General features: G+C 45.8%; 1 protein-coding gene across 1 annotated transcript in view; it reads left to right on the forward strand.

Moving 5' to 3' along the window:
- Positions 1–24,046, forward strand: part of LOC133354459 (long-chain-fatty-acid--CoA ligase 1-like) — a 43,728-nt gene extending 19,682 nt beyond the window's left edge. The window contains 14 exon segments of the mRNA XM_061571309.1: positions 1,699–1,731; positions 2,623–2,674; positions 4,113–4,186; positions 6,991–7,068; positions 9,716–9,850; positions 11,275–11,409; positions 12,439–12,534; positions 13,106–13,178; positions 15,034–15,122; positions 16,685–16,801; positions 18,763–18,906; positions 19,887–19,988; positions 20,791–20,862; positions 22,004–24,046. Coding sequence (XP_061427293.1) covers positions 1,699–1,731; positions 2,623–2,674; positions 4,113–4,186; positions 6,991–7,068; positions 9,716–9,850; positions 11,275–11,409; positions 12,439–12,534; positions 13,106–13,178; positions 15,034–15,122; positions 16,685–16,801; positions 18,763–18,906; positions 19,887–19,988; positions 20,791–20,862; positions 22,004–22,144 — 1,341 coding nt within the window. The 3' untranslated portion in view covers positions 22,145–24,046.
- The last annotated feature ends 3,163 nt before the right edge of the window (positions 24,047–27,209 follow it).

The following is a 27,209-nucleotide window of genomic DNA, read 5'->3' on the forward strand; positions in this document are numbered from 1 at the left end:
TCAATTACCAAAATTCAGGTTTGTGAATCGATTTATGAATTAATTATTGAGGTGGCAGGGAGGCTCAGATGTCAAAGCTATGAGCCGGCACTGCTTAGATACTCGATTTTAATCTTGAGTTTCAGCCACCCATGGTTAAACCAGGTTCTCAAGTGTGGTGAATTGATGCTCTCAGTCCAATAGTTGATTATTGCACGCGAAAAAAAGCCATGCTACATTTAAATTATGCTTAAATTCTAGTTCTACAGACGAAAACATTAGTTTATCAAGCAACAATCTCATAGCAGAGTGTGTGGGGGAGTGGGGCCCCTACAGTGTAAAGCAGGAAAACGGAAACTTAAATTATTGATCTGATACACAGCGCCTTACTGCTGGGTGAGATATCCGAGTTGATTCGTAATCTCATGACAGGAAAACAATGGATAAAAAGGAACAAACATATTTGTAAAAAGCAAATGAAAATCTTACCAGTTGTACTATTCAGTGGAAGGCCATTAGAAGGCACTCGCAGAACATTGCTTTGAAGCTGATTTTAAAACAACTACTTCTGCGCGTAGTTACGGACAATCTAATCATCGCAAACTGATGAAAATTGTACATATCTATCATTCGAATGTTCACACTGCTAATGCACAGCGCTCGTGCTTATGGATGCAATACAATTCTCAGCGAGAGAGCAGAAGCCGTTACGATTGCCAATGACTATGCGCCTAACGGTAAGAGGCGTTAATTGGACTACGTGGGCGCGTCACGAATTTAATGCCCCATTGTCACGCGGCCAACTGGGCCACGCTGCCAAACGCGATGCTCGTTATCTGCAGAGTCACGTTTGCGCACAGATCCCCCGCACCACGCAACACTTGCTGGCCACACTGGTTGCGAGAGAAGGTGTTAAACCCACGCTTTACCCCACCACCCCGGGGTCGTCTGCCAGTCTAAACTGCTACTGCTAACAACTATGTTATATTTTGCAAGGTAAGGCCCACAAAGCGATCTATATAGCTCTTTTTCCATAGCCAAAAGGTAACATGAGCGTACCATTTGCATTCAGTTGTCCATATATCGGAAGCCGACGATTCTCATACGCGTCGTTTGATGTAAAGTGTTGTGCGCCTCAAGAACAAACATGAATCATGACTGCAGTAGGTGATCACATGGCCGAGATTCCAGTGGCCACCCTGAGTGTCACTGCACCTCGTCTGCTTTACAGTGGGCATTTAACTATTAACGATTTTTAGTTTACCTGGTAAGGCCCACTGAGCTATGTAGCTCTTTTTGAGAAGCTACCTGGCCACAAATGATAGCTCAACGAAGTGGCATAGCACGTGTAAATTTATAGCAGCCAAATACTCTAATCGCGTGTCTATTCTCAATGTGGAGGGAAAGCCCGGAGGACCGGGAGAAAAATACACGCGACCGCGGGGATTAATTGACCCCTAAAACATTTTTCTTTGCATGTTAATTTCTGTTTTAAATAAACTTTAAAATATTACGTTTTAAATAATTAAATGGGAGTCACAGTACATCTGGACCACGCTGTACCATCCATGCTACAACCCTGAGACACATCGAAAAGCCATACACAGCACAACTGTGGACGCCTATCCAGTGGCATTGACTTTGGTGTAATTATTGAACTAGTAAATTGCTTCTGTGACGGCTCGTGAATCAAACCCGATCTGTGTCTGCTCTTTACAGGACTGCGGGAGAATGCACAAGCGAACAACATTAGTACGTAAGATTCACATTCCTCTATCTTACAATGTTCTCAAATGAATTATGAAAATCGATTCCTGAACTGGGCATATCACTGCGGTATCTATTCTCAAATGGCTTGCTGGGGCAAAATGCCCCTCTGCTTAGTTGGGAAAGTATCGTTACGTTCCAAACTATGTTGGTACAAGGTATGACGGTTGATTGATTACACTGAGTCCATTGTTCCACTGTAGTTCTATGCTCCCACACCTTCATCAACTCCCACCGACTGGTGTGATCACGTGTGATTAATTAACTCACACAACCCGCACCGCATGGGCAGGCCCCCATCTACCAGTGGGTTGACAAAGTGCTTGCACGTGTACAGGTTCGTGATAATGATGGTGACGATGATGATGATTTTGATGATCATCGTGAAGACATTTAAATACTAAACAATTAACTTAGTAAACATCCTAATGATCACCCCATCCCTTGTACAGTCAAATCAAAGTGTTCCTATGCTCACAAAGGGCCTCTATTAGTGGCCCAAAGCCAATGATGGGAATTCCACCATTCTCATGGAAGAGACTAGTACTTCAATAGTATAGCCGATGCTGCCTTCCAAACAAGTGATTGCCGATGAGCTGATATTATTTTTCAAAGGGCTAAGATGAGGAGCCGAGTTAGCCCTGACCAGGATTTGAACTCACGTCCTCATGACTGGAGAGCCTTGCTGGCGTGCTGACAAGGCTCTAAGCCCAGCCTTTTAACTTGCATGCGTGCCCCTTAATTATTTTAAAATATGCCGAATCTCTGTGGGATCTTACCCAAATGTAAATGAAGCAAACCAATTTAACGGTTGGTTGTTATAGATTATAAACCATTTCCGTGGTCTAATGAACATGAATGTTTGTTTTATTTCAGCCACCCAAGCCTGAAGATTTGGCAATTATTTGTTTTACAAGTGGAACAACAGGTTAAACTTCATACTATTTACACGCTACTATTATTGCAATTTTTTCTTACGGGAATTGGGTCAAGTCACTCAAACTTTGCGTGGCGTTTCCACCGAATATGTCCACAGATTATCATCACTTAATGAAGTAGAATGGGCCGAGAGATGCCTCTTTCAAAAACGGAAACTAATCTACTTAAGCAAAGGAAGAGTTCGCGATCAAAGAACGATTCGCGTTTTTCGCTAAATTTGTGAGCGTTACAAATCGTTTCATTGCCATCATTATTCTTAAAGTAAATAAGCCCTCGAGCAGCATTGGTCAACGCGTTGACTCGGCGATTATTTCAGCAATACCGTGAGTTACTGCGCATGGACCGAACTTTCCAAGCGTGGGTTTACAAGCCCAGATTTTAAAATGACAGCGCCACTAGAACATTCGTCACTGGACTGGTGCACAGGTGGAGATCACAGTTCGCAGTTCGCTGGGCTGGTTCTCACCACGTGGGTTTAATGTGCTTCTGGCAAATTATCAAAAGGGCATGCATCAGATAGCAGGCATTAAAGATCAATTACGCTGCTCACTACAACGTGCCGTTGTGTGCCTGTGTGACTTGCACATTTCGCCCCGTCTTTGCAAAGGGGGCACTGTGCGCGTAATATGAATGACACGTGATCCGTATTCGAACATGGATTTGCTTCTTTCAGCTATCTGCAGCCCATCTTTTGCCAGAACGTTAACAGTTGTAATATATCTACGAACAAAGGGGGGGGGGGGATTCAAATATATTTAGGATATCTGTTGCATGGACCCGTTTCATAATTTGATTTTTTTTCGGTTATATCCCGTAGGTATAGTGTCAATGTTTAACTATATCCCTCAAACAGCCCCCAAACGAGAGTCAAACAAATCAAGTTGTCACGTGGGCAAATATGCCAGTCGGTTTGGCTTTTCAACAAAAGCTGGAGGAACATTGAAAAGCAAGCAATTTTTTTTTCAATAAATGTTGAAAAACCAAATCAATTGGCATTATTTGCCCAACTTGATCCATCCGGCTCTGCCGGGTGGAGGGAGTACTCAACGGCCTGACCTTAATTCCTGGCCACGGCTAACATCAGTGGTGTTATCTGAACAGATCTCAGAAGTACCGCCTCTCCACATCCCCTTCCTCAACCCAAATTGATCAGCATGGTGAAGTATGGCCAAACGACAACCCCTCCCCCCTGACAGTCAACGTGGAATGTGGAGACTTTCACAATCCAACAGTGATTAACAAGGAACCATGGCTCATTATTATTGTCATATATGCTGTTTTGTAGGCCGGCCACTGCTCTAGAAAATGCTGCCTCCGCGCGGTTGAATGCGAATGGCACCGACGATGTCGTTGAACGCCGCTGCGGTGCCGTTGTTTTGTGAAGTTTTGTTGACGGGCGCTCACGGGTTGGCGTTTTTCTCTCCCAGGTAACCCGAAGGGAGCCATGCTCACCCATCGCAACATCGTCTCCGACATGTCTGGCTTTCTGAAAGTGACCGAGGTACCTAACCCTTTGACCACACATCCCTCCCCCTTGCCAAATAATACGGCCTCCATAGAGCCCAATGTCTTCTTGGTTCTTTCGGTAAAGTCACGTAGAATGGAAATAATAAAATAATGAAATAAAATATAATAAAATAATTCTCTTATAATGTTTTATTTTTCGATTTAAAGCTTTCGTGACTGCAGGGATTCATCTTCTTGGTTCTTTCGGTAAAGTCACGTAGAAGGGAAGTAATAAAATAATACAAATAAAACATAATAAAATAAAATAATATTATTATGTTTTATTTTTATTATTTTATTACTTCCCTTCTCGTAAAAATAAAACAAAATAAAACATAATAAAATAAAATAATATTATTATGTTTTATTTTTATTATTTTATTACTTCCCTTCTACGTGACTTTACCGAAAGAACCAAGAAGATGTTTTATTTTATTATTTTATTATTTCCATTCTACGTGACTTTACCGAAAGAACCAAGAAGATGAATCCCTGCAGTCACGAAAGCTTTAAATCGAAAGAGCCCAATGTGTTCACTTACCGACCATTCCCCTGTTAACGACGTGAATACGAATTCATGCATTGATGAGCCATGTTTATTTTAATATTACGTGTTTTATAATGTTGCTAGTATCTTTATGTGTTCATATCGATTGTATAACTATTAAGTGCGTTTTTTGGGTGAAAAAGGGTGGCTTTCGATACCAGAGGTGTGGACTCGAGTCATGTGACTTGGACTCGAGTCAGACTCGAGTCATGAATTTGATGACTTCAGACTCGACTTGGACTTGCATAACAATGACTTTGTCCCACCTCTGTTCGATACTATCAGAACGAATTAAGCCTCTAACGTGTTTTTCCTATACTCGCTTGACGACCAAATCACTTAACGGCCGGTTTCCTGGAACCAACTACCGTCGTTAAGAGGGGTTTTACTGGGACGCAAATAATACACAAATAATGCACGCGAACATACGCATAGGCTGCATGTCGCTATGATGAAAACAGCCCACAATACCTTGCCAGCATTTCCATAACCTGGTTGGGCACTGCAACAGTGTCCCGGATAGTTTTAGGACCATCGGTGAGCTTTTTTAAAATTGTAATTCTTCTGCTTAATCATGTTTATGTTAATCGTCGTTTAATTGTGATTCTTAAATATGTTGTTGTTAGTTTCAAAGTTAGGTGAGTAACACTTCGTCTGTGCTCTCCAGTTGCCTTGAGGGCCGTCCATAAATGACGTCACGCGATTTTTGACGATTTTTGACCCCCCCCTCCCCCCCTCGTCACACGGCGTCGCAAAAAGTCAGACCCCCCCTCAAATGTGACGTCACAAAGCTCTGCTCCCCTCCCCCCTCGTGACACATCGTCACAAATGTCTGACCCCCCCCCCCTAGGTGCGTGACGTCATTTATGGACGGCCCCTTGTGTGAAAATTTGGCTAGGTTTTGTCCAATTCTGGCCAGCTGGCTCAAACACTGAATAAATGAATGAATATTCAGTAATGTGTGGGCAAAGTGGCCACTGACAATATCACCTGGAATGCGACCAATCTCGGAAGCTAAGCCGGGTTTGAGCCTGGATAGTTCTTAGATGGGCGACCACCATGCACATAAAGAGGGTGTGATGAGCTGCAGGGTTCTATGGCGGGCAGCATAGGTCAAGAATGGTGAATCAACGCCCACCAAGGACGCGCACAATCTCATCTCCTTTTGCAAGCTAAGCAAGGTGCGAGCCCGGATGAAAGAGCACTTCGATAGGCAACCGAACCGGCATGCATGAGAGGTGTTGTCGGCTGTGGGGGGTGCGTGGTGGGCAGTAGCAGGGGGCAGCGCAGCGTCAATCAATTGTTGTACTATACTCAGAGCCGGCCCAGCCACTAAGCGACCCTTGCAATTGCAAAGGGCCCCGTGGCCAGCAGAGGGCCCCCTAGAGTCACTGCTGGCTCGTGGGTGAAAAAAATCATACATCAAAGGGGCCTCCAACCAAATTTTGCTTAGGGCCCCCAAAGGTCTAGGGCCGGTTCTGACTATACTCTTAGGTTTTTTTTCGGTTAAGTCACGTAGGTAAAAAATTAATATTAATAAAAGTAAAATAAAATAAAAATCATGACGTTTCGGAGGCAACACAAGCTTAATTTTTTTACCTACGTCACTTTACCGAAAAAACCTAAAAATATGAATCCTTGCAGTCACGAAAGCTTCAAATCTAGAATGTTGTACTATACTCTTACGCTCCCACGTCAACGGTCACCACCTCCGCCAGCCTCCGGATGCAGTGCAATCAAGCCCTAGACAATGCAGGGTTCAAATGTTAATGATAAGAGGGAAATGTTTGCGTGCATCGGCAGATGCCAGCGCGTACGCAATGCTTCGACTTTGGTGCGCCTGCCGGACTGGATAGGAGTCACGAGGGCAGTTGTGCCCGTTCCAGGATGAGTGGAATACGAATGAAGCCTCTAATTAGCACCAACAGAAGCGCTCGACGTCTAGAACCGCAAGTGTGTGGTTGCGCATCAGCAAGATAGACGATTTGCACAACGCAAAGTGAGCACAGGGGGTGTAATTGGACGGAGGGGCGGTGCAGCTGGAACAAAAACAACGATATTGCAAATCAAGTGGAAATTAGACTGTGCCTATTACCCCAGATGTAATAGGTAAGGACCGCTCGGATAGGTTTATTGGTAAAGATGGAAAGATGGGAGGTAAGGGGAATGGCGTCTGCTGTGTAATTGCACTCGCATGCGTGCGATAATTTCCACTTGAGTAATGTGTTGGCCCCTCTCTGTGTTGGTTTCAGAGCTTGTTCTTGCCAGAGACGAGCGACATCGCCATCTCGTACCTCCCGCTCGCTCACATGTTTGAGAGGCTGGTCCAGGTAAACAGAACTCTCGTCTCTTTAATTCAATGCAGGCTTCGTGGGTGAGGCGTTATCTCCACCTCCTGGTTCGCTGGAGGAGACCTTGGGTTCGATTCCAGACCCTGACGCTGATGCCTGTTGTATATTTGTAGTTTGCGTGTTCTCTCTCTTCCCGTGTCTGTCATGTGTATTTTTATCCAGGTCCTCCAATATTGCACCCCCTCCACATTTATAAAACACACCTTTATATTCCATTGGAACCTCATTTGCCAGTAAAAAATATGATAATTGGTTTTTTACCCTTTCATCTGGCAACAAAACTGACACCTTTTTTACAAGGAGTCATGTTTGCATAGACCACAATACCTGCAGTCATAATGCAAACAAAATACATAACTCTGATAATGTATGCACTGTCCTTGAAGTTGATTGGTCCACACCCGAGACAGCTTTCCTTAGAGCCTAGTCTCACATGGTGTTGGACCAGATGACGCAAAAAGGCGCACAACCAATTATATTATGTTTTACTGGCAAATGAGGTTCCAATTGTGTAAATGCTTACCCTGAGCTCTCATACTTTGATGGTGCATTGTCTTTGAGTTTACATTGTGGATAAAATTGTTTAGTTTGTGTGCACGTCGCTTGTAAATCCCACACAGCGGTTGAATAAGAAGTAGCCTCTTTTCCTTCGCGTTGAGCAAAGCACAGTGGACATTTGTCACCGAATAATGCTGTGGAATAGGTGTGAGGATAAACACTGCGGGGCAGGTGCCGATTCTAAATCAGGTTCTGCCGCTTGCTGGGTCGCAACTAAATGGATGCCGAGGAATATCCTGGGCTGCAAGTTGGAAATAGATTTTTCCACACCGTTAAATAAACCACCTCGTTTTACAGAAACTCAATTTGCAAACTCCATGGGTGGTTTGGCTATTTATTTCTTGATTTGCTTAGATATTGTTTTCTAAACAAAGCCTAATCTCCTACAATCTTGTCATCGTGCCGGAGGAATGGGAAAACAGTGGAGGCAGCGTGGTGGTAAGACCACTGCTGGGCAAGAGATGGACCAGTTATTAAAATTCTCTCCATGTGATAAATACTTCATTATTTTTTAGATATTAAAAAAAAATGGATGCGCTGTTCATATTCTTTGGTTCTTTCGGTAAAGTCACGTAGATAGAAAAATAATAATCATACAATTAAGTGAATAAAAATAAAATACAAATAATTTTAAAAAACACTTATGTAGACTGTAGCCTGGTTCTTAATCGGAGTGAGTGTACTGGAAGTCTATAATGTGGACTGTAGCCTGGTTATTAAGTTTGGTGAGTGTACTGGCAATTTATAATGTAAACTGTAGCAATGGTTATTAAACTGAGTGAGCGTACTGGCAGTCTATAATGAAGACTTATTCCGGTTCTTTCAGTAAAGAAAAATAACCAGAATAAGTCTACAAACTTAATAACCAGGCTATATTCCATGTTTTTTTTGATAAAGTCACATAGGTAAAAAATCTAATAATATAAATGAAAAAAACTAAATTGAATCACGACGGTTCGGGCGCAACACAAGCGTCCTTCTTCAGGTGGGGACAACTTAGCGAAAGCACAACCGCTTAAGTGTGTCTAAGAGATGGCTGTGACGAGGAATTATATAGTCGCGGGGGACGGAGGGAGGGGAGGGGCCATGGTGAGTGTCTGGGGGTAACACTCAAAATTCCACACAGATAGTTTCAACAATCCATTGCTGAACTACCATCTCGTGGACGTATTGCAGCCCTTCATATCAGAATACATTGTATTTGGTATTGGATTGAGGGTTGCCACCTCCAAGGTACAAAAAAACAGGGACATATCGCGGGAAGGAAAATATCTTTCAATACCAGAAGAGGGGAGGATTTTATGGAAAGGCGTTGTCTTGAATTGTGAATTATTACGCATCCGATGATAACTAGGGCCATGAATGTCCTGGGAAGACTTGTAGATTTTCCTGGGCAGTTACCTCAAGGAGAAGCCAATCCTGGAAAAACCAGGGCAGGTGGCAACCCTATCGTTGGATTACCCAAAACTACCAACAACATTTGGCCTATTACAGTGTACGTACTGTATTTCTGTTGTAAGATGGCGTTGAAGGTGACGGTGGTAAGTGTCATGATTCACGCTTTCCTCTCTATACCTCTGCGATACATTTTTAGTCTTATTCTGCTCGTTTACTCAGGAAAGCCTCGACTGAGTCTCGTGATTCTATTTTAGGAGGATCCTGCTAAGTTTTCTCAGTGGTGGGCCGATCATTACTCCGTGTAATCCCAATTGAGTAAGTTGCGGGTGTCTAATATTTTTGATTTATTTGGGAAACCTGGACCATGACGCCGGCACACGATGGCCTAACTCTTGTTAAGTGACATCACGGGATCGTTCATGTCCACCGTGAAAGCAGATGGCAGCGTAGGTAATACTTTTATGGCTATCACACCCACGGTATTAATTCAGGCGGCTGCTGACTTTGAACCATTAACTTATGCAACAAGCAATTTGAACTTCTTTTGCGCTGTACGTAGCCAACCGTGCTAATCGGAGGTGCGAATGTGCTACCGCTGGGCCGTGTCGCCACCCTGCTGCACTGCCAATTGCCGCGTCAGTTGAATTTCTCACGGCGTGTTCGTTCCCAGGCCACTTTGTTCTGCCACGGGGCCCGCATTGGCTTCTTCCAGGGCGATGTGCGGCTGCTCTTGGACGACATGCAGGCCCTCAGGCCGACCGTGTTTCCCGTGGTCCCTCGCATTCTCAACCGCATGTACGACAAGGTGGGTGCGCTCGGCAAACGGTGGGTGTGCTTGGTGGTGCAGCGGTTAGGCCACCCGGTGGGCCCCAGTTTGATTCCCGCTCACGGGCCAACACCGGTGACGATTATCTGAACTGGTCCTGGACCTCCCTTAGGTCGATTCAGCCTCAAGTGAGTACCTGGTGCGGTGTGCGAACATCGCCACTCGAGAGGCAAAGGTGGCCGGGCCTGGTGCTGGTCACCCACCCTCTTGTGTGCCATGCCGGCTTCCATAGGTGCTACTCATTAACAGCACTTGCCCTAACAGTCTGTTAAGGCTTTAAGGGGGATCTTTGTCTTTTTGTGTGCTTGGCCCCTCAGTGCTACGGAACCATCAGAGTCTAAACCAGGGGTCCTCAAACTACGGCCCGCGGGCCACATGCGGCCCGCCAAGGACATTTATGCGGCCCATGATCACTCATTGGGCTGCGCTGGTGAGCACTCATTGGGCTGCGCTGGTGAGCACTGATTGGGGTGCGGTGGTGGGCACTGATTGGGCTGCGCTGGTGAGCACTAATTGGGGTGCGCTGGTGAGCACTAATTGGGGTGCGCTGGTGAGCACTCATTGGGGTGCGGTGGTGAGCACTGATTGGGGTGCGGTGGTGGGCACTGATTGGGCTGCGCTGGTGAGCACTAATTAGGGTGCGCTGGTGAGCACTAATTGGGGTGCGCTGGTGAGCACTCATTGGGGTGCGGTGGTGAGCACTCATTGGGGTGCGGTGGTGAGCACTCATTGGGGTGCGGTGGTGAGCACTCATTGGGCTGCGCTGGTGAGCACTGATTGGGCTGCGCTGGTGAGCACTGGCCCCCTGTTTAAAAAGTTTGAGGACCCCTGGTCTAAACCTTCGCAGAGTCACCAGGTGGGCAAGTGCAAATGCCCAACTCATAAAAAACGAGCCTCGGACGTGGCTTATCTCTTGTTGTCGGGAAGTCCACATTCATGCGGCCAGAGAAGAGTGTATCTGTAAGACAGCCATTGTTGACTTCCACCCAATTGGTGCAGCATTACGCGGTGGAGGTCCCAGATGAATCATGGTGATGATGCACCTGCTGCCACTGCTACTGCCACGACCACTCCTGTTCTGATGCTAATGATGACAATGAGTCTGCTATCGCTATTTGGTGACACCGATGACGATAAGGTTCGCGCTGCTACTGATGCTGTTGCTGCTGTTGGAGATGATGATGAATCTACTCTGCTGATTAGGATGTTGAATCTTCTACTGCTCATGATGATGGTGACTTGCTGCTTGTCATACTGTTACAGATAATGGATTTGATGACACTGCTGCCACCCGTAATAACGATGACTGTGATGACGATGATAATGAAGTGTGTGAATGACATGACGTTGCTGCTGCCATTGCTGCTGCTGCTGCTGCTGCCGGGTTGACCGCGGCTGCCCAGGTGCTTGGGAGCACCCGAACGCCCTTCCGGAGGAAGCTTCTGGAGTTCGGGGCGCGGCGGAAGATGGCGGAGCTGCAGCGAGGAGTTGTTCGCAGGAACTCCCTGTGGGACTGGCTCGTCTTCCGCCCCATGCAGGTGGCTCCTCTTGCAGGGCTCCACCTGCAGATGAACCCAAAACAAATTAACATCCTACTCCTATCGCTCTCCGACCGGTGTGCTTTCCGATTGTGCCGCGTGATGCACGGCGCGATATATCGGACGTTTCGCTCCGCATGGCAGGGTGAGCTTCTTCAGGAAGTGAACATTCAGTCGTGAGCTCCTCTGAATATCCACGTACTGGGAGTGAAACGTCAGACACCGAGCCGAACAACACACGACCACAACCATCGAACACATCGGAGAGAGCTACGCAGCACAACCACGAACGCCTGCGCAGCAGTATCCTGCTCCCTTGTTCATTATAAATTCAATATAAATTGTCTACGGGTAGACTTGACCCCCTGTCACGGGAATGTGGAATTTCAATCACTGGCTCAGAACTGCCAATGGAACCCGGCGCACAACTATTGATAATACTCCTGTGATATTATTCTAAAAAGATTAGGCCATATGTGCCAGCGTGCCGTCCCAAATTAGCCCTTATTGTTACAGCCGTAGCAAATTACTTAATTGCGTAAAACCACACGGCTGCAGGCTTGGGAATACCTTGTACACCCCCACCCACCCTTCTTCTACCCTTACCGTCCCTTCCCTTTCCCTCCCCCAGATAAAAACACATTGGTTCCCCGACCCGATTCCTTTGTGTGAAAGAGGCGATAGATGTACACAAGCCACCTCCCTACACCTGCGGTTAAATTCCCCCGTCTTATGTGTCGCGTCGGGTCTGAGGGGGGCCCCCCGAGTTTTTCTGTCACCTAAAGCGTTTGTTACGGACCTATGTAAAAAAAGGTTCTCGCGCGGAAACCTCGTCCCCTGCTCGTAGACTTCGTCCATCTGCTAAACGCAGCGCATTTGTGATGTCCTTGCTCCCGCCACAAGAACGGAGTGAATATCAGACGTGTGAAATTATTTATTGTTGTTATGCCCAAGGTCTGCACATCTCACTTGGCGAGCGTTGACCAGCTGTCTGTTGCTTGTGTGGACACCGTGTTGTGGCTGCTGCAGCTGAGCGTGGGCGGACGCGTCCGCATGATCATGACCGGAGCTGCTCCCATCTCCCCGGGAGTGCTCAACTTCTTGCGCGTCGTTATGGGATGCCAGGTGCTGCGAGCGCGACAGCGTTTGTTACGCTGCCGATGCAGTCGTTCGATACCCCGCGCTAAAATCTGAAGAATTAGAAAAACGTAATCTTTTGTTTAAAAAAATCCGTAAATGGATCAACGTTTACTTGGCACACATCATCAAGCAATAGCAACCATTAGTTAATAAGTACCAGTAGAATCACCTGGAGCTTGTGCCAGGCTAGGTGCACTTTGAGGCCACGTGGGGTGGCGAAGGTTTGATAACCGGTCACTGGACAGACCCACATATTAATGGTTCACAGAAAAGGGTAAGCGGCAGATGCACCACCTGCGCTCCCCACTGTGCCAACTCAATGTGTTTTATCCATCCAAAGCGCTGCTCGTTGTTTTGAGCATCAGCCCTCTGCCCTTCTGCTGGTGCTGCAGAGCAGCTGCTGCCCAGCTGCCTTGTGGCGTATTTCATGAGCCTTTGCACCCACACTTGTAAACCCACGCACATGCACACATCCATTGCTCATAAGTAATTTTAGAGATGGGAAAGTTAAGCAATTCTTGTAAATTTTGTTTAAATGCTGCATACTTGTTTCCAGATGTATGAAGGCTACGGACAGACAGAATGTACAGCTGGCTGTACCCTAACCCTGCCTGGAGATTGGAAGGCCGGTGAGGATTCATGCTTCATTTTGTATCACCACTTACGTTCCAATCATGCTTTTTTGGGGGGCCTCATTCCAGAACCCCCTTACAGGATGCAGCATCACATTTGGGATGTATTCAATAGTGAATTCTGCGGAGCTCAAGGCTTTATTTCAGCCGGGTCGCTGTAAGTCCACGCTCCTCGCAATATGCCCGAACTGGCACATCACATCCCATGCAGTATACTTATTTCTGTGGCTGTGGCTACTACTAAACCATATGCCGACTACCTTAAGTCTACCAGGGACCCAGAAAATATTCAGTGAGATAATAAGCCCTGACACAGTTAATATTGAAACTAAACATTAAGCCATGTATTTATATTCAGGATGAGCAGAGCAGGATTTACGAAGGAGGTTTCGGGGCTGCAGCCCGGAGCCTCAGATATTGGGCCCCACCACCCCAAAGTATACATATGTAGTGGATTAACGCGCGCCAGGGGGGTAAATTGTAAACACGTGTGGGTTATGGACAGTGGGGTCGCATCAGGACAAGCAGGTGTTGCTGGAGGATAACGGCCGGAGAGAGACGGCTCGTTAGGTGATTATGGGATGCAGGGCAGTGATTGGCTGGTTGTTGTTGTCAGGGACAAGGTGGCGCCAGCAAGTCTGGGGATGGGAGCAGGTGGCGGCGGGGGGACTCCGGTTAATTAATTGGAAATTAATGAGGACGGGGATAAATATGGGAGAGTGAGAGTGAGACGGGGAGTTGTGCTGGGAGCTGGACGGAGACAGTCGGAGCAGAATAAGAAAAATAGGTTAATAGTGGAGACGGAGAAGAAGAAGATATGAGAGATAGGATAGGCTAGCAGTGGAACGGGAACAGAGAAGACACGAGAGAGGGAGAGAGACAGTCGGTGTGAGACGGAGAAGCCGAAAGAGAGCGACAGTTGGAGTGAGACGGAGATGAGAGGGAGAGACAGTCGGAGTGAGATGGAGAAGCCAAGAGAGAGCGAGACAGTCAAAGCCGAGACGGGCGAAGCAGAGAGGAGAGTCGGGGAGAGAGAGACGGAGAGAGAGAGGGAGGGAACGGAGCGAGCGAGGCCAGCGGAGCGCGGCGAGCGAGCAGAGAACGCGCCGAAGTCTTGGTTGTGGAATGTGCTGAGTTTTGTAAAATAAAGTGATGACGGAAAAAGAAGTTGTCCGCGTAAAGTTCAGCACTACACATATATGCATACTGATTCATAACGGTTAAAATCAGTACTGTAGCACATTGATACATGCTAAAGGTTATTTTGGTATTCAAAGCCGTAGTAGCATCACTGTGCATTACCACCAGTTATTTGCCGAATTTATTTGCCGAATTTAAAAAAGGCTTGTTAAATTTTACTTTGATTCAACTATACAATTCGCATATCGCATTTAAAATATCAGTGCTGAAGTAGCCAGGGCGAATAACAATGGGGCGTTTGGCATTTATAACTTCTTTCGCACCGTACGTAGTGCGTAGCCAACCGTGCTAATCGGAGGTGCGACGAAAGGACAACAAACAAAACACACACGCACAAATATGTGATGGTGATGGTAAAACAGTCAAGGGAAGGAATTAAATTTTCTAAGAGGGCCCCCGAATATTTTAACAGCCTCGGGGCCAATATCACTGGCAATTGATCCTTTGAGCAGCGATAAACTTTCATTTTTTTCTTAAGTATAACCAAAAATACCGGTGATGTTGAGCGCTTAAGCTAGGCGATACTCGTAGCTTGCGCTATGAAAATAGCTTTAAAACAATGTATCTTTACTTAAAGAGAAAACTGAAAAGTACTTTCCCGAGACGTAAAATGACATGGGCTTGGTTTTTGTTTTAATTTCCAAATTTTCAGGTCACGTTGGAGCGCCGATGCCATGCAATTACATAAAACTGCACGATGTGAAAGACATGGAATATTACACATCACAGGGAAAGGGAGAGGTACGTTTAACATGAGAGCAATGATCAACTACGTGTCAATCTACGGCTGAATGAAGCCCTTTCCCCGTGGCTTTTGGTCGTGGGGTATCGGCTGACCATACCTTACCATGCTGGTCAGTGTGGATTGGTGATGGTAGGGGCCCAGGACTGATTCAGATATAAAATCAAGGCATTAGACAAGTGAAGATTATGGCCATTATTTCACTCCGGTAGTTTATAGATGTGGTATGTAGGTCTTGACAAAGTGTGCAATTATAAAGCGAGGCCAATTACTACATCTCAAATTATTTGGTGATGCTCCTACTGAGTTGGCGGCGGTGCAGAAGCACAAATAACAAACAAAAAGTCAACATGTTTGTCAATAACCTTGTGGCCTTAAAATAAAATAAAAACATAGAAGAGAAGTTGTGGCCATTAAAAATCTAAATGTAGTCTTTTCCACACATTGGTCTACTTTCTCCACGCATTATAATAAAAACAATGACTCACGGTGGCACGTCACTGGGTTATCAACTTAACTCCCAGATGTAAATCATTGCTGCGATAAATGTCCATGTGATAAGTCACTCGGTTGGGCTATCATTTGTGATTAGCCAGATAGCTTCTGAAAAAGAGATATGTAGCTCAGTGGGCCTTACCTGCTAAAATAAAAAACAATCATAGTTTAATCTTGATTTGAAGCTTTCGTGACTGCAGGAATCCATACTCTTTGGTTCTTTCGGTAAAGTCACGTGGGTATAGAATAAAATATAAAATAAATCACGACGTTTCGAGCGCAACACAAGCGTCCGTCATCGGGTGGGAAAGCATGGTTTAGTTTTTATAATCATAGTTTAGATTTGAAGCTTTCGTGATTGCAAGGATTCATATTCTTAGGTTTTTTTCGGTAAAGTCACGTAGGTAAAAAAATTAAATTAATAAAAGTAAAATAGAATAAAAATCACGACGTTTCGGAGGCAACACAAGCTTCTGTCTTCAGGTGGAACCGTCACAGCACGATAGCTGTATCAAGTGAGAGAAATTCCAGGAAACAGTCCTTGTATATATACTGGTTGGGGGTGGGAGGAGCCAAGGTAGGCCCTGAATATTATTTTTGTGAGGTTCGGTGCGGCTAAAGCACGCTGCTAGGAATGAGCCTTTGTTGTGTAAACTAGGTGCGGATGATGTAAAGGTGCGTGTAAAAGGGACAGAGCCTTTTGTTATGTAGAGATGATGCGGCTGAAATCGCTGCCAGGAAATGAGTCTTTGTTGTGTAGAATGGTTGACTGAGCCTATTATTATGTAGAGGTGGTGCGGCTGAAATCGCTGCCAGGAAATGAGTCTTTGTTGTGTAGAATGGTTGACTGAGCCTATTATTATGTAGAGGTGGTGCGGCTGAAATCGCTGCCAGGAAATTAGTCTTTGTTGTGTAGAATGGTTGACTGAGCCTATTATTATGTAGAGGTGGTGCGGCTTAAATCGCTGTCAGGAAATGAGTCTTTGTTGTGTAGAATGGTTGACTGAGCGTATTATGTAGAATATGAATCATAGTTTAGTTGAGTGTCTGCGTGTGCCTCGCTCAGGTGTGCGTTAAGGGCCCCAACGTCTTCAAGGGGTACCTGAAGGACGCGGAGAAGACGGCCGAGGCGGTGGATCGGGATGGGTGGCTTCACACTGGAGACATTGGCCAATGGATGCCCGTGCGTTGTTTCACATGAAACCAGTGTTGCATTTTGTGGATGATACTCAATTAAATCAATTAAAGTTGTTCCATGAGAAATGAATAACACAAATTACGTAGATATTTATAACGGCAACGTTAATTCACTGTTGGGCATAGGCTGTGCACGTCCTTGGGGGTTGTTTGACCGTACTTCACCACGCTGGTAAGTGGTGTGGGTTGATGAAGGCTATCACTTTAGGGTATTTGCCTGTTCTAAATTTCCACGCGATAAGCCACTTCGTTGAGCTATCGTTTGTGGCCAGGTCACTTCTGAAATTGAACAAATAGCTCGGTGTGCTTTATCTGGTAAAATAAAATAAAAAGTTTAATTATCGTATATTTACTGATGAATATTTAGTGATTTGCTTACCTTTCCTATACTTTGCACTCCTATCGTTATTTTGTTTTGTTTGTTGTTGTCACTTTCTGACCTGCCCCTACTGGACATCTGTAAAACAACAAAATAGCCTCGTAGATCATCGTATTCCTCCAGGATAAATAAAGATTTTGATTCTAATCACTTGGTGCTGATGTTAACCAATGGCTGGAAATTGAACTCAAGTTGCTGCTGTTATGGAGCAGTGTGCTACCCATGGAGACACCGCTTCACTGCCGTTTCACATCTGAATTCAATGACGAACCAATCCACGTCTCTTTTGCAGATCACTTGGACGGCAATAGATATCGGATCTGGTTAGGTGGCCAGGATCGGTTGTAACCATAACGTCAATAATAGCGCTTAGCATTCTTTCACAAAGCACTTAACGTTATGTTGCATGAGTACATTTCGACGAAGTCACTGACAAAGTGTCTTCCGTGCTCAAACAAGCAATGGAGCGGAGCTCCTTGAAGTAATTGATGGAAATGTCACATGGTCATGGCACGGACCCTTTTCGCCATTGGATAAGACTGCCGCGGGACTTGATTTACCGACCACAGTGGAGCGACAGGCTCAATTGACTCCCAAAGAGGATTTGAACTCTTTACCTTCATCGTCCTTTAATCGAGAGCTCTAACCACAGCAACAAGCTGCTCGATTGTAATGCCGATGCAATGCATAATAATTAGTTGCCTGTAAACAGACTAATTTTCCCTAATGGTAAGAGCTCGGTGCTTTGCTTCAATGAGATTCTAAAGCGAAAAGAGCTCTCGGGGACAAAGCCACAAAGGTTGAGGAAAGGCCTCTATCCTGTATGTAGTGGGCACCGCCGTGACAAGATGTTAACTACCTCGCCTGGTAACCAGGAGGGCGTGGGTTCGATCCCGACCCTGATGCCTGTTGTATATTTGGAGTTTGCATGTCTCTCTCCCTGTGGTCGTGTGGATTTTTATCAGAGTCCTCCGGTTTTTCCCTCCATATTTAAAATCAACATGCGTTCAGAATATGTGGCTGCTTATACATTTCCACATGGTAAGCCACTTCATTGGGCTATAATTTGTGACTGTCAGGTCGCTTCTGAAAAAGAGCTATATAGCTCAGTGGGCCTTACCTGGTAAAAAATAAACCTGTAAAAACTAAGTTTTTCACTATAAATCCTTTATATGCGTGGCATCGGTTTTATTTTATTATTCATTTCTGTTTTTCTTGAGTAAGAGTTTCATTTTATCACATTGGTATTTTAAATTAAATATGAGAAAAAAATTTCCTAACCATTCGAAAATTTTGGAAATTTTTTTTCACGAAGATAAATTGTCACGCACAACGAGTCTGTGTGCAAAATGTCAACTCGATTGGATCACGGGAAGTGGGTTATAAAACGACTGAAAGATTTGCACGGTCGTAAGCGCGCAAGCAAGCAAGCAAGTGAACTTAATATAAAGGATTTTTAAAAAAAAGTTAGTAAAAATGTATGTTGCATTTCTTTCGCACCGTACGTGTGCTGGTTTCCTACGCTGGTTACACCTGCCTGGCGTTGTGGGTATTGTTCTACCCTGCAGAACGGAACTCTGAAGATCATCGATCGCAAGAAGCACATCTTCAAGCTGGCTCAGGGGGAGTACATCGCTCCCGAGAAGATTGAGAACGTGTACTGTCGCTGCGAGCCCGTGGCCCAGGTGTACGTGCACGGGGACAGTCTTCAGGTGGCCTAGCTCAACCCACAGTGCACACACACAAAGTCAAAGATGCCCCCCCCAGTGCAGCCTACGTAGACTATCGGGGCAAGTGCTGTAAAGCAAGCACCTGTGAAGGCCAGCACGGAGCACGAAGGGACGGTTTCCTCCCCAGTGTTGATGTTTACACGCCGCGCCAGGTACTCCTATTAGGCTGATTCACATACCGAGGGGAGGCCCAGGACCGGTTCAGATATTCACAGCTGCCGACGTTGGCCGTGTGATTGCCAATCGGAGTCGGGTCTTTCCGGGTTCATAGCGTAGTGCGCTAACCACTGCACCACCATTCCTACATCTCGTACCACAATAATAATTACTCACATTGGGATAAGGGTTTGCAGGTACAGTACAGAGAACTTGCTTGAATGTCTCAGCAACTCTTGCTATACTGCTATTTATATTTTACAAGGTAAGGTCCACTGAGCTACGTAGCTCTTTTTCAGAAGCGACCTGGCCACAAATGATAGCTCAACAGAGTGACTCATCATGTCGAAATTTATAGCAGCCAAAATACTCTAAAAGCATGTTGCTGAACGTGGAGAGAAAAAACCGGAGGACCCAGAGAAAAATCAACGTAGTCACGGGGAGAGAGACACGCAAACTCCAAATATACAGCAGGCATCAGGGTCAGGATCCAACCCACGACCTCCTGTGTACCAGGCGAGGTAGTTAACGTCTCGCCACCGTGGTGCCCCATTTCCTTACATCTCATCTCCACCATGCCGATGCCCTGAGGCAGTTTAGCCAAGGGGACTTCTAGTGGCAACTGTCCCTCCACGGCACAGGGTCTACGCAGAACCGGCCCTGAAAAAGGGTGACAATTGCTATCACCTTCCGTTACATTGCCATAATTATAATTGCTCCTGTAGACGTTGTACAAATGGAACACAATACGCTATGCGTAGAGGTGGATGTTGTTGATGGCACGTGCTGTTGCTTTCTGGTGGCAGGCCTGTCTTGTTGCAGTTGTGGTACCTGACCCAGAAATACTTTGCTGCTGGATCCGGAAGAAAGGCATCGTGGGCACATACTCGGAGCTCTGCAGAAATAAGGTGAGCGAGCGGCGGGCACACAACTCACGTAAAGATGTATTTGTTTTACCGGGTGAGAACCCAAGGAGACCAGGATAGTCTGATTTATAAGAGTGGCACAGTTGTGGGGGCAACTGAAGAACAGGCATTCTATAAGGGTAAGATGATGATAATAATACATTGGAACTCGTTATCATTGAACGACAGGGAAGACGGAAAAGAGGAAGACCTAGGTACCAGATGGTGAGACATCTCTAGCAGACAGAGACTCGGCGCAATGGGATCTCACAATGACAACAGCGGAGAAGGCGGCGAAAGCTCGTAGAGGGTGGTGGGAACTCGTGTCAACAGCAGAAATGCACGATGCTATTTGTTGAGCTATTGACTGCTGGTTGAAGGCCTCAACACCGCATGGGGGTTGTTTGACCATACTTCACCATGCTGGTCAGTGCAGGTCGGGCCCACGGACGGTCCAGATAGCAACACGCCACTGGTGTTGACCGTGAGTCAGAATCAAACTCAGGTCGCCGGGTTCATAGTGAGGTGCGCTAACCAGTGCACCACAGATAGCACTGTCCTAAAGGGATGAAACATTTTTTAAATAATAGGTTACAATTTGGGCAATGGCACTTCTTCATAGCAGAGAGATATTAAAGAGATATTAAGATTAGCCGTTTGCTGAAATGTTAACTTTGAAATAGGGTAGTGTTATTGACGAATGTGATGAGTTTTTGTTTACATTAAGTAGTTTTTTTATGCTTGTTGATTTTAGTTTCAAAATCACAATCATTATCGTTACTTTTATTATGATTATACTTTTCAGGAAGTCAGACAAGCAATTCTGGAAGACATGCAACGCCTCGGCAAGGAATCCGACTTGCAGCCTTTTGAGCAGGTAAGCTTGCTATGACAAACACATTCACAGCCCTTTCTCGATACGCTGCTGGTCATGGGGGTAGTTGACCATACTTAAAGTGCACATAGCCTGGCACAAGCGCCGTGGTGACGCCACCGACACTTCGTGGCGAATGGCGGTTGTTATTGTGGTTGTTGACCATACTTCGCCGCATTGGTCTGGGTGCGTTGGTGAAGGGGGTGGCCCAGGACCAGTTCAGATTTCGCTCAACGCAGATTCAAATTCAGATTTTAGACTGTTATGTTGCACCGGTGTACCGCCAATGTCCATTAACAGATACACAGAATAAATCAGTAACTTGTCCATATCCACTGCTGGCATTCTTTGAATGAAAACTGAAAGGGTGATACATGTTAAGCATGGTCTCCCGTACAAATGTTGTGGATTTTGTTTTAAATTAACAGGGTCAGGGGGCATTTGGCTGGGTAAGAAATGTGTACTCAAATTATAGGGAGCATTTTGTTACCGGTTCTATACCGTCACCATGGCCAATATCATCAGGGCGGCCTGGTGCCTCAACGGCAATCACAAGGTGACGAGTTCAAATCCTAGTTGGAGGTTGACTCAGCCCATCATCCCTCCGGGATCAATAAAATGAGTACCACTTTGCAGGAAATTCAACAGTAATTGTCCTTTGGATATGATTGCTCCCACAATAGTAATGTGACATTTCTAATGAGAAGATGAGGCAACGGCTTTGGTGAGCATGATGAGTTGGGAAAAAAACAAATCACTTTATTTTTTGATTTAAAGCTTTCGTGACTCCAGGGATTCATCTTCTTGGTTCTTTCGGTAAAGTCACGTAGAAGGGAAATAATAAATAATAAAAATAAAACATCATAAAATAACATTTTCACGACGTTTCAGCCACAACGCAAGCAGCCGTCCTCAGGTGAAGAACAGGGCTGTCAGAAAGAGGACGGATGCTTGCATTGTGGCCGAAACGTCGTGAAATTTTTATTTTATTATGTTCTATTATTTTTATTTTTTTATTTTCCTTCTACGTGACTTTACCGAAAGAACCAAGAAGAAATCACTTTATCTTGACGTTAGCTCTGCGCTGAAGAGGGCAGTAATAGAACAGGACTGCACTGACTCCACGTTGCCACCTGCCGCGCAGGTGAAGGACGTTCACCTGCACAACGAGATGTTCAGCATCGAGAACGGGCTGCTCACGCCCACGTTCAAGGCCAAGCGGACGGAGCTGAGGACGCACTTCTGCAGCGTCATCAGCAGCATGTACCAGAACATGAAAGCGTGAGACAGATGGCACGAACACTTGCAGCTCACCCACCAAGTGTTCTCGACACGACAGTACCCCCCGCCCCTACCCCCCTGCGTGGTTGAGCTGCAATAATCGCTCTCGGATGTGTTTTCGAGAACCGTTCCTGAAGAAGCGCCCAGCACTCGGAGCTAAACGTCGGGCACCGTGCCGAACAACACGCGGTAACAACCCGAAAACACACCGGAGAAGATATTTTCAACGCAACATCATCATCATCGTCATGCCAGCACGAGATCATCCATGGTTTATGTCAGGGAACCATCTGCTAATTCTAGATTTGAAGCTTTCGTGACTGCAAGGATTCATACTCTTAGTGTTTTCGGTGAAGTCACGTAGGTAAAAAATGAAATTAAAATTACTAAAAATAAAATAATAAAAAATCACGACGTTTCGGAGGCAACACAAGTCTCCGTATTAATTTTAATTTCATTTTTTACCTACGTGACTTTACCGAAAAAACTAAGAGTAACCATCTGCTACCTTAAAACGTTCTTATTGAAGGTGGGCGCTAGTGGCTCGTGCGATGATGAAGCTGCCGTGTGTGTGTGTGCGTGTGGGAGACTAGAGCTCAGTTGAGTCTCTATAGGAGGCGATTACGAAGCGTAGTGGGGACTTCAGTGCGCCCACTGCTCACGCACGTTACCAAGCTAAGGGATTGTGCAAACTACCCAACGCAGGAATGTCCTGCTCATAATAGTCCTTTGGGCATTTCCTGCTATTGACATTTGACTGACTGGGGCTCTAACAGGCTGGCACACATCCCTGAACTGCATTGATCACCGCCGGGTTATTGTCGTCATGTCAATCGCTGTCGCTGCAGTGAGCGTCGTCGTCGATTCGTACCGTAATTGATTTATGGGGCAGATCGCGAGAGTAGAACGCGTTGTCGTACGCCCCTCTCCACCCGACACAAGCCAATTAATAACGGTGTCCCGTGAACACACGTGGTTGCTCTCTGACACGGCCTACCGGTTTGCTGGCACGTTTGTCCCACGTGAAAATTTTATTAATTCATAATGGAGGTTTTTTTTGGGTTAGATCGAGTAAATATAAATGCGTCCGATTGTAAATGTTGTGGGTTTACTCTCCAACACAACCGATGTGCTGAACTAGTAACTAATTAGTTACTAATTATTAATTAGTATTCTTTGTTTAAATGACCACCTTGCTAATTGGCTGTTTCGAGTGGTGGCGGTTTTAACGACACATTTATATTTACGCGATCTAACCCAAAAAACCTCCACTATGGATAATATTGGTCGCGAAAGCCTACGTGTTAAACTAACTTATTAAGTGGTCATGTCGGGTGGAGTGGGGTGTACAACACACATTATACTCACGCAATCTAAGCCACAATTCAATTACGAATCATAATATTGGTAGCGACCGTAATTGATTTCATTGTTTAGCTTTTATCAGTGTTCTCTTAATCATTTATTCTAATATCACGATCATAACCGTTGTCATCATTCTTACGGCTGTCGTCAAATTTACTAAACCCGCGTGCTCCATGTATGGAAATAACATCTTAATTTAGAATTGAACCGCCGTGTTTGTGTTCATCGCTAAAATTACTCAACGTCTCTTATTCTATATTTAGTACATCCTGTCAAGCTTACAAATGTAAAGTCTATGTACATTTCTGTTTAATCAAAACAGTATACGAAATCACGGCACTGTCTGCAAAACCTACTGATCGGTGTAATATTCGTCGGCATGTCAAACATCCCTTGTAAGATGTTTGCGCACAGATCTGTAAAACATGACTTGCTATTAATAAACATTCCAAATGTGAAGTGTTACACAATGCATGTGATCAGAGTAACTAATTGAATGTACATGTAGTTTATTTTAATAAAGTATATCTTAAAGTATGAATATGTACTGTCTATTCTTGATGAACTCATGTTTAATTTTTCGTCTTATCTGTTGTAATTTCTCTCTCAATTGTAGCCTTAATAGTGCTAACTTTTCTTGATTATAATACAAAACAACTTTCACCCGTGGCACACCACGGGAGAAGAGTCAATGATATATTGTCGGGGAGATGAGACGCTGATGATGATGAGTGGGGAGGGGAGAAATGGACAGAGAAGGAAAGGAGCAAGCCGAAGTGAGCTGCACGTAGTAGCAGCGTCCGTTTTCACAGGGGGCGGACGGACAGGTGGAGGAATTGAGTGGGGTTGGCCACGTGAAAGTCACGTGATTTACAGAAGGCTTGAGCTGATTTAGGTTTACGCGCTTGTGGTGCGTCATTTTGGAATAACGCGGTTTGTATTTAGACCTTTTATTGACTTACGCGAGGCAATTTTGGGAATAACGCGACGTACGCCACCTTAGCCTAGCACCGTGACCCAATGGTGTTGCCAGCAGCCAGTGCGGTACGATAACTCGTGTGCTATACTGCACAGCATTCACCAACTCCAAGTCCGTCTCCCTCCTCGTCTCCATCCATCCTCTCCACCACGCAACTCAGGCGTAGTTACAAGCAAGTAATACTGTATTTCTTTTCAATTTATAGGAAGTATATTGGAGTTGTCATGATTTTTGTTTTACTTTAAAGTATATTGCGTGTACATGTGTAGTGGGTTCCACGGAGGCACACACTTGAACTTGGAGGCAACACTTTCGATGTAAAGCTTTCGTGACTGCAGGGATTCATCTTGGTTCTTTCGGTAAAGTCACGTAAAAGGGAAATAATAAAATAATGTAAATAAACCGTAATTAAATACAATTCTCACGACGTTTCGGCCACAACGCAAGCAGCCGTCATGTGAAGAACAGGTCTGTCGGACGCTGTCTTTCCGACAGACCTGTTCTTCACCTGAGGACGGCTGCTTGCGGTGTGGCCGAAACGTCGTGAGAATTGTATTTTATTATGTTTTATTTTTATTATTTTATTATTTACCTTCTACGTGGCTTTACCGAAAGAACCAAGAAGTTGGAGGCAACACGTTTATTCTCACATACCAACATAAACGGACAACAGGTTAACTCGACCACAACGGGCTAACTACAGAACCGGGTCAGTCACTAAAGGGCCGTCCATAAATGACGTCACGCGATTTTGGACGATTTTTGACCCCCCCCCCTAGTCACACGGCGTCACAAAAAGTCAGACCCCCCCCTCAAATATGACGTCACAAAGCTCTGCCCCCCCCCCCAAATAAATATATAAAACATGCTACAAATCGCTTAAAACTATTGTCATTGTAGTGCGTATTTAATGTGGTGCTGCACTCTGATGTAGGAGAAAACATTTATTAAAAGTCTATTTAATTAAGTAGAACGTGTTGTCTATCTATATATATAAAATCGTTCATGTCTGTGTGTCTGTGTGTGTGTGTGTGGACTGCACTTTCATTGGACGGCGGTTGCCCCTGGCAACGGCTAGCCACGCCTTCGCCGCTTTCATTGGACGGCGGTTGCCCCTGGCAACGAGTAGCAACTTTTCTCCGCGGGGTGGACGCCATTTTTAATAGCGCGGGGGGGGGGGGGGGGGACCGGCACCCGTACCCAGCGTTCGCCGGGTGGGAAAATCAGGCAAGGCGGGAGGCTCTGCACGGTGCTAGGCCTCGACACCCAACACGCCACTCTGAGGTAAATTCATACAAATTTCACGTCCTCTACAGAGTGGCGAGGGAGGCAGAGTGGCGAGGGAGGCAGAGTGGCGAGGGAGGCAGAGTGGCGAGGGAGGGACTCAGCCTCAAAACGAGTAACTGGTGTGGCGTATTAACATCGCCACTGGGGAGACAAAGGCGGCCGGGCGTGGTGGATACAAGTCCCGGGCAAAGCCGGGTCATGACTATGTGTGTATGTGTTTATGTGTATGTCTGTGTGTCTGTATGTATGTGTGTATGTATGTGTCTGTATGTGTTTGTGTGTATGTATGTGTGTGTCTGTATGTATGTGTGTGTGTATTGTGTAAGTGTTTTTGTGTATGTATGTGTGTGTTTGTATGTATGTGTATGTTTGTGTGTATGCATGTGTGTGTATGTGTTTGTGTGTATGTGCGGTTATGTATGTGTGTGTATGTGTGTGTCTGCAGCAAGCGCGTGTATGTGTACCTATGGACGCGCGCGCGTGTGTTGTGTAGGGAGAACGGTAGTGTAGTGCTTAGCGTACTGCCTGTGTCTATGTGTGTGTGTGTCTGTGTGTGTGTGTCTGTGTGTGTGTGTCTGTGTGTGTGTGTGTCTGTGTGTGTGTGTCTGTGTGTGTGTGTCTGTGTGTGTGTGTCTGTGTGTGTGTGTGTGTCTGTGTGTGTGTGTCTGTGTGTGTGTGTGTCTGTGTGTGTGTGTCTGTGTGTGTGCGTGCGTGGTGTGTAGGAGGAACGGTAGTGTAGTGCTTAGCGTGCTGCCTGTGTGTGTCTGTGTGTGTGTGTGTCTGTGTGTGTGTCTGTGTGTGTGTGTCTGTGTGTGTGTCTGTGTGTGTGTCTGTGTGTGTGCGTGTGTGGTGTGTGGGGAGCGGTAGTGTAGTGGTTAGCGTGCTGTCTGTGTGTCTGTGTGTGTGTGTCTGTCTGTGTGTGTGTTCTGTGTGTGTGTCTGCGTGTGTGGTGTGTGGGGAGCGGTAGTGTAGTGGTTAGCGTGCTGTCTTTGTGTCTGTCTGTGTCTGTCTGTGTGTTTCTGCGTGTGTCTGTGTGTGTGTGCGTCTGTGTGTGTGAGGAGCGGTGGGTGTAGTGGTTAACGCTACGCTGCGCTACCAACCCGGCGAACCGAGTTAGATTCCCGCTCATGGCCACCACCGATCAAGATTATTTGAACCTCACATAGGTCGACTCAGCCTCAAACGAGTAACTGGTGTGGCGTATTAACATCGCCACTGGGGAGACAAAGGCGGCCGGCCGTGGTGGATACAAGTCCCGGGCGAAGCCGGGTAGTACAGCTAGTATTTATTTAAAGTTGCGCATTTTGATGTGACGTCACATTTCTCAAATCCCCCCCCCCCCCCCGTCGTCACACATTGTCACAAATGTCTGACCCCCCCCCCTAGGTGCGTGACGTCATTTATGGACGGCCCCTAACACACTGCCTGACCCACGATG

This window comes from Lethenteron reissneri, chromosome 47 (genome assembly GCF_015708825.2).
Source record: "Lethenteron reissneri isolate LAM-NWPU_2019-01 chromosome 47, ASM1570882v1, whole genome shotgun sequence".
Classification (NCBI taxonomy): Eukaryota; Metazoa; Chordata; class Hyperoartia; order Petromyzontiformes; family Petromyzontidae; genus Lethenteron; species Lethenteron reissneri.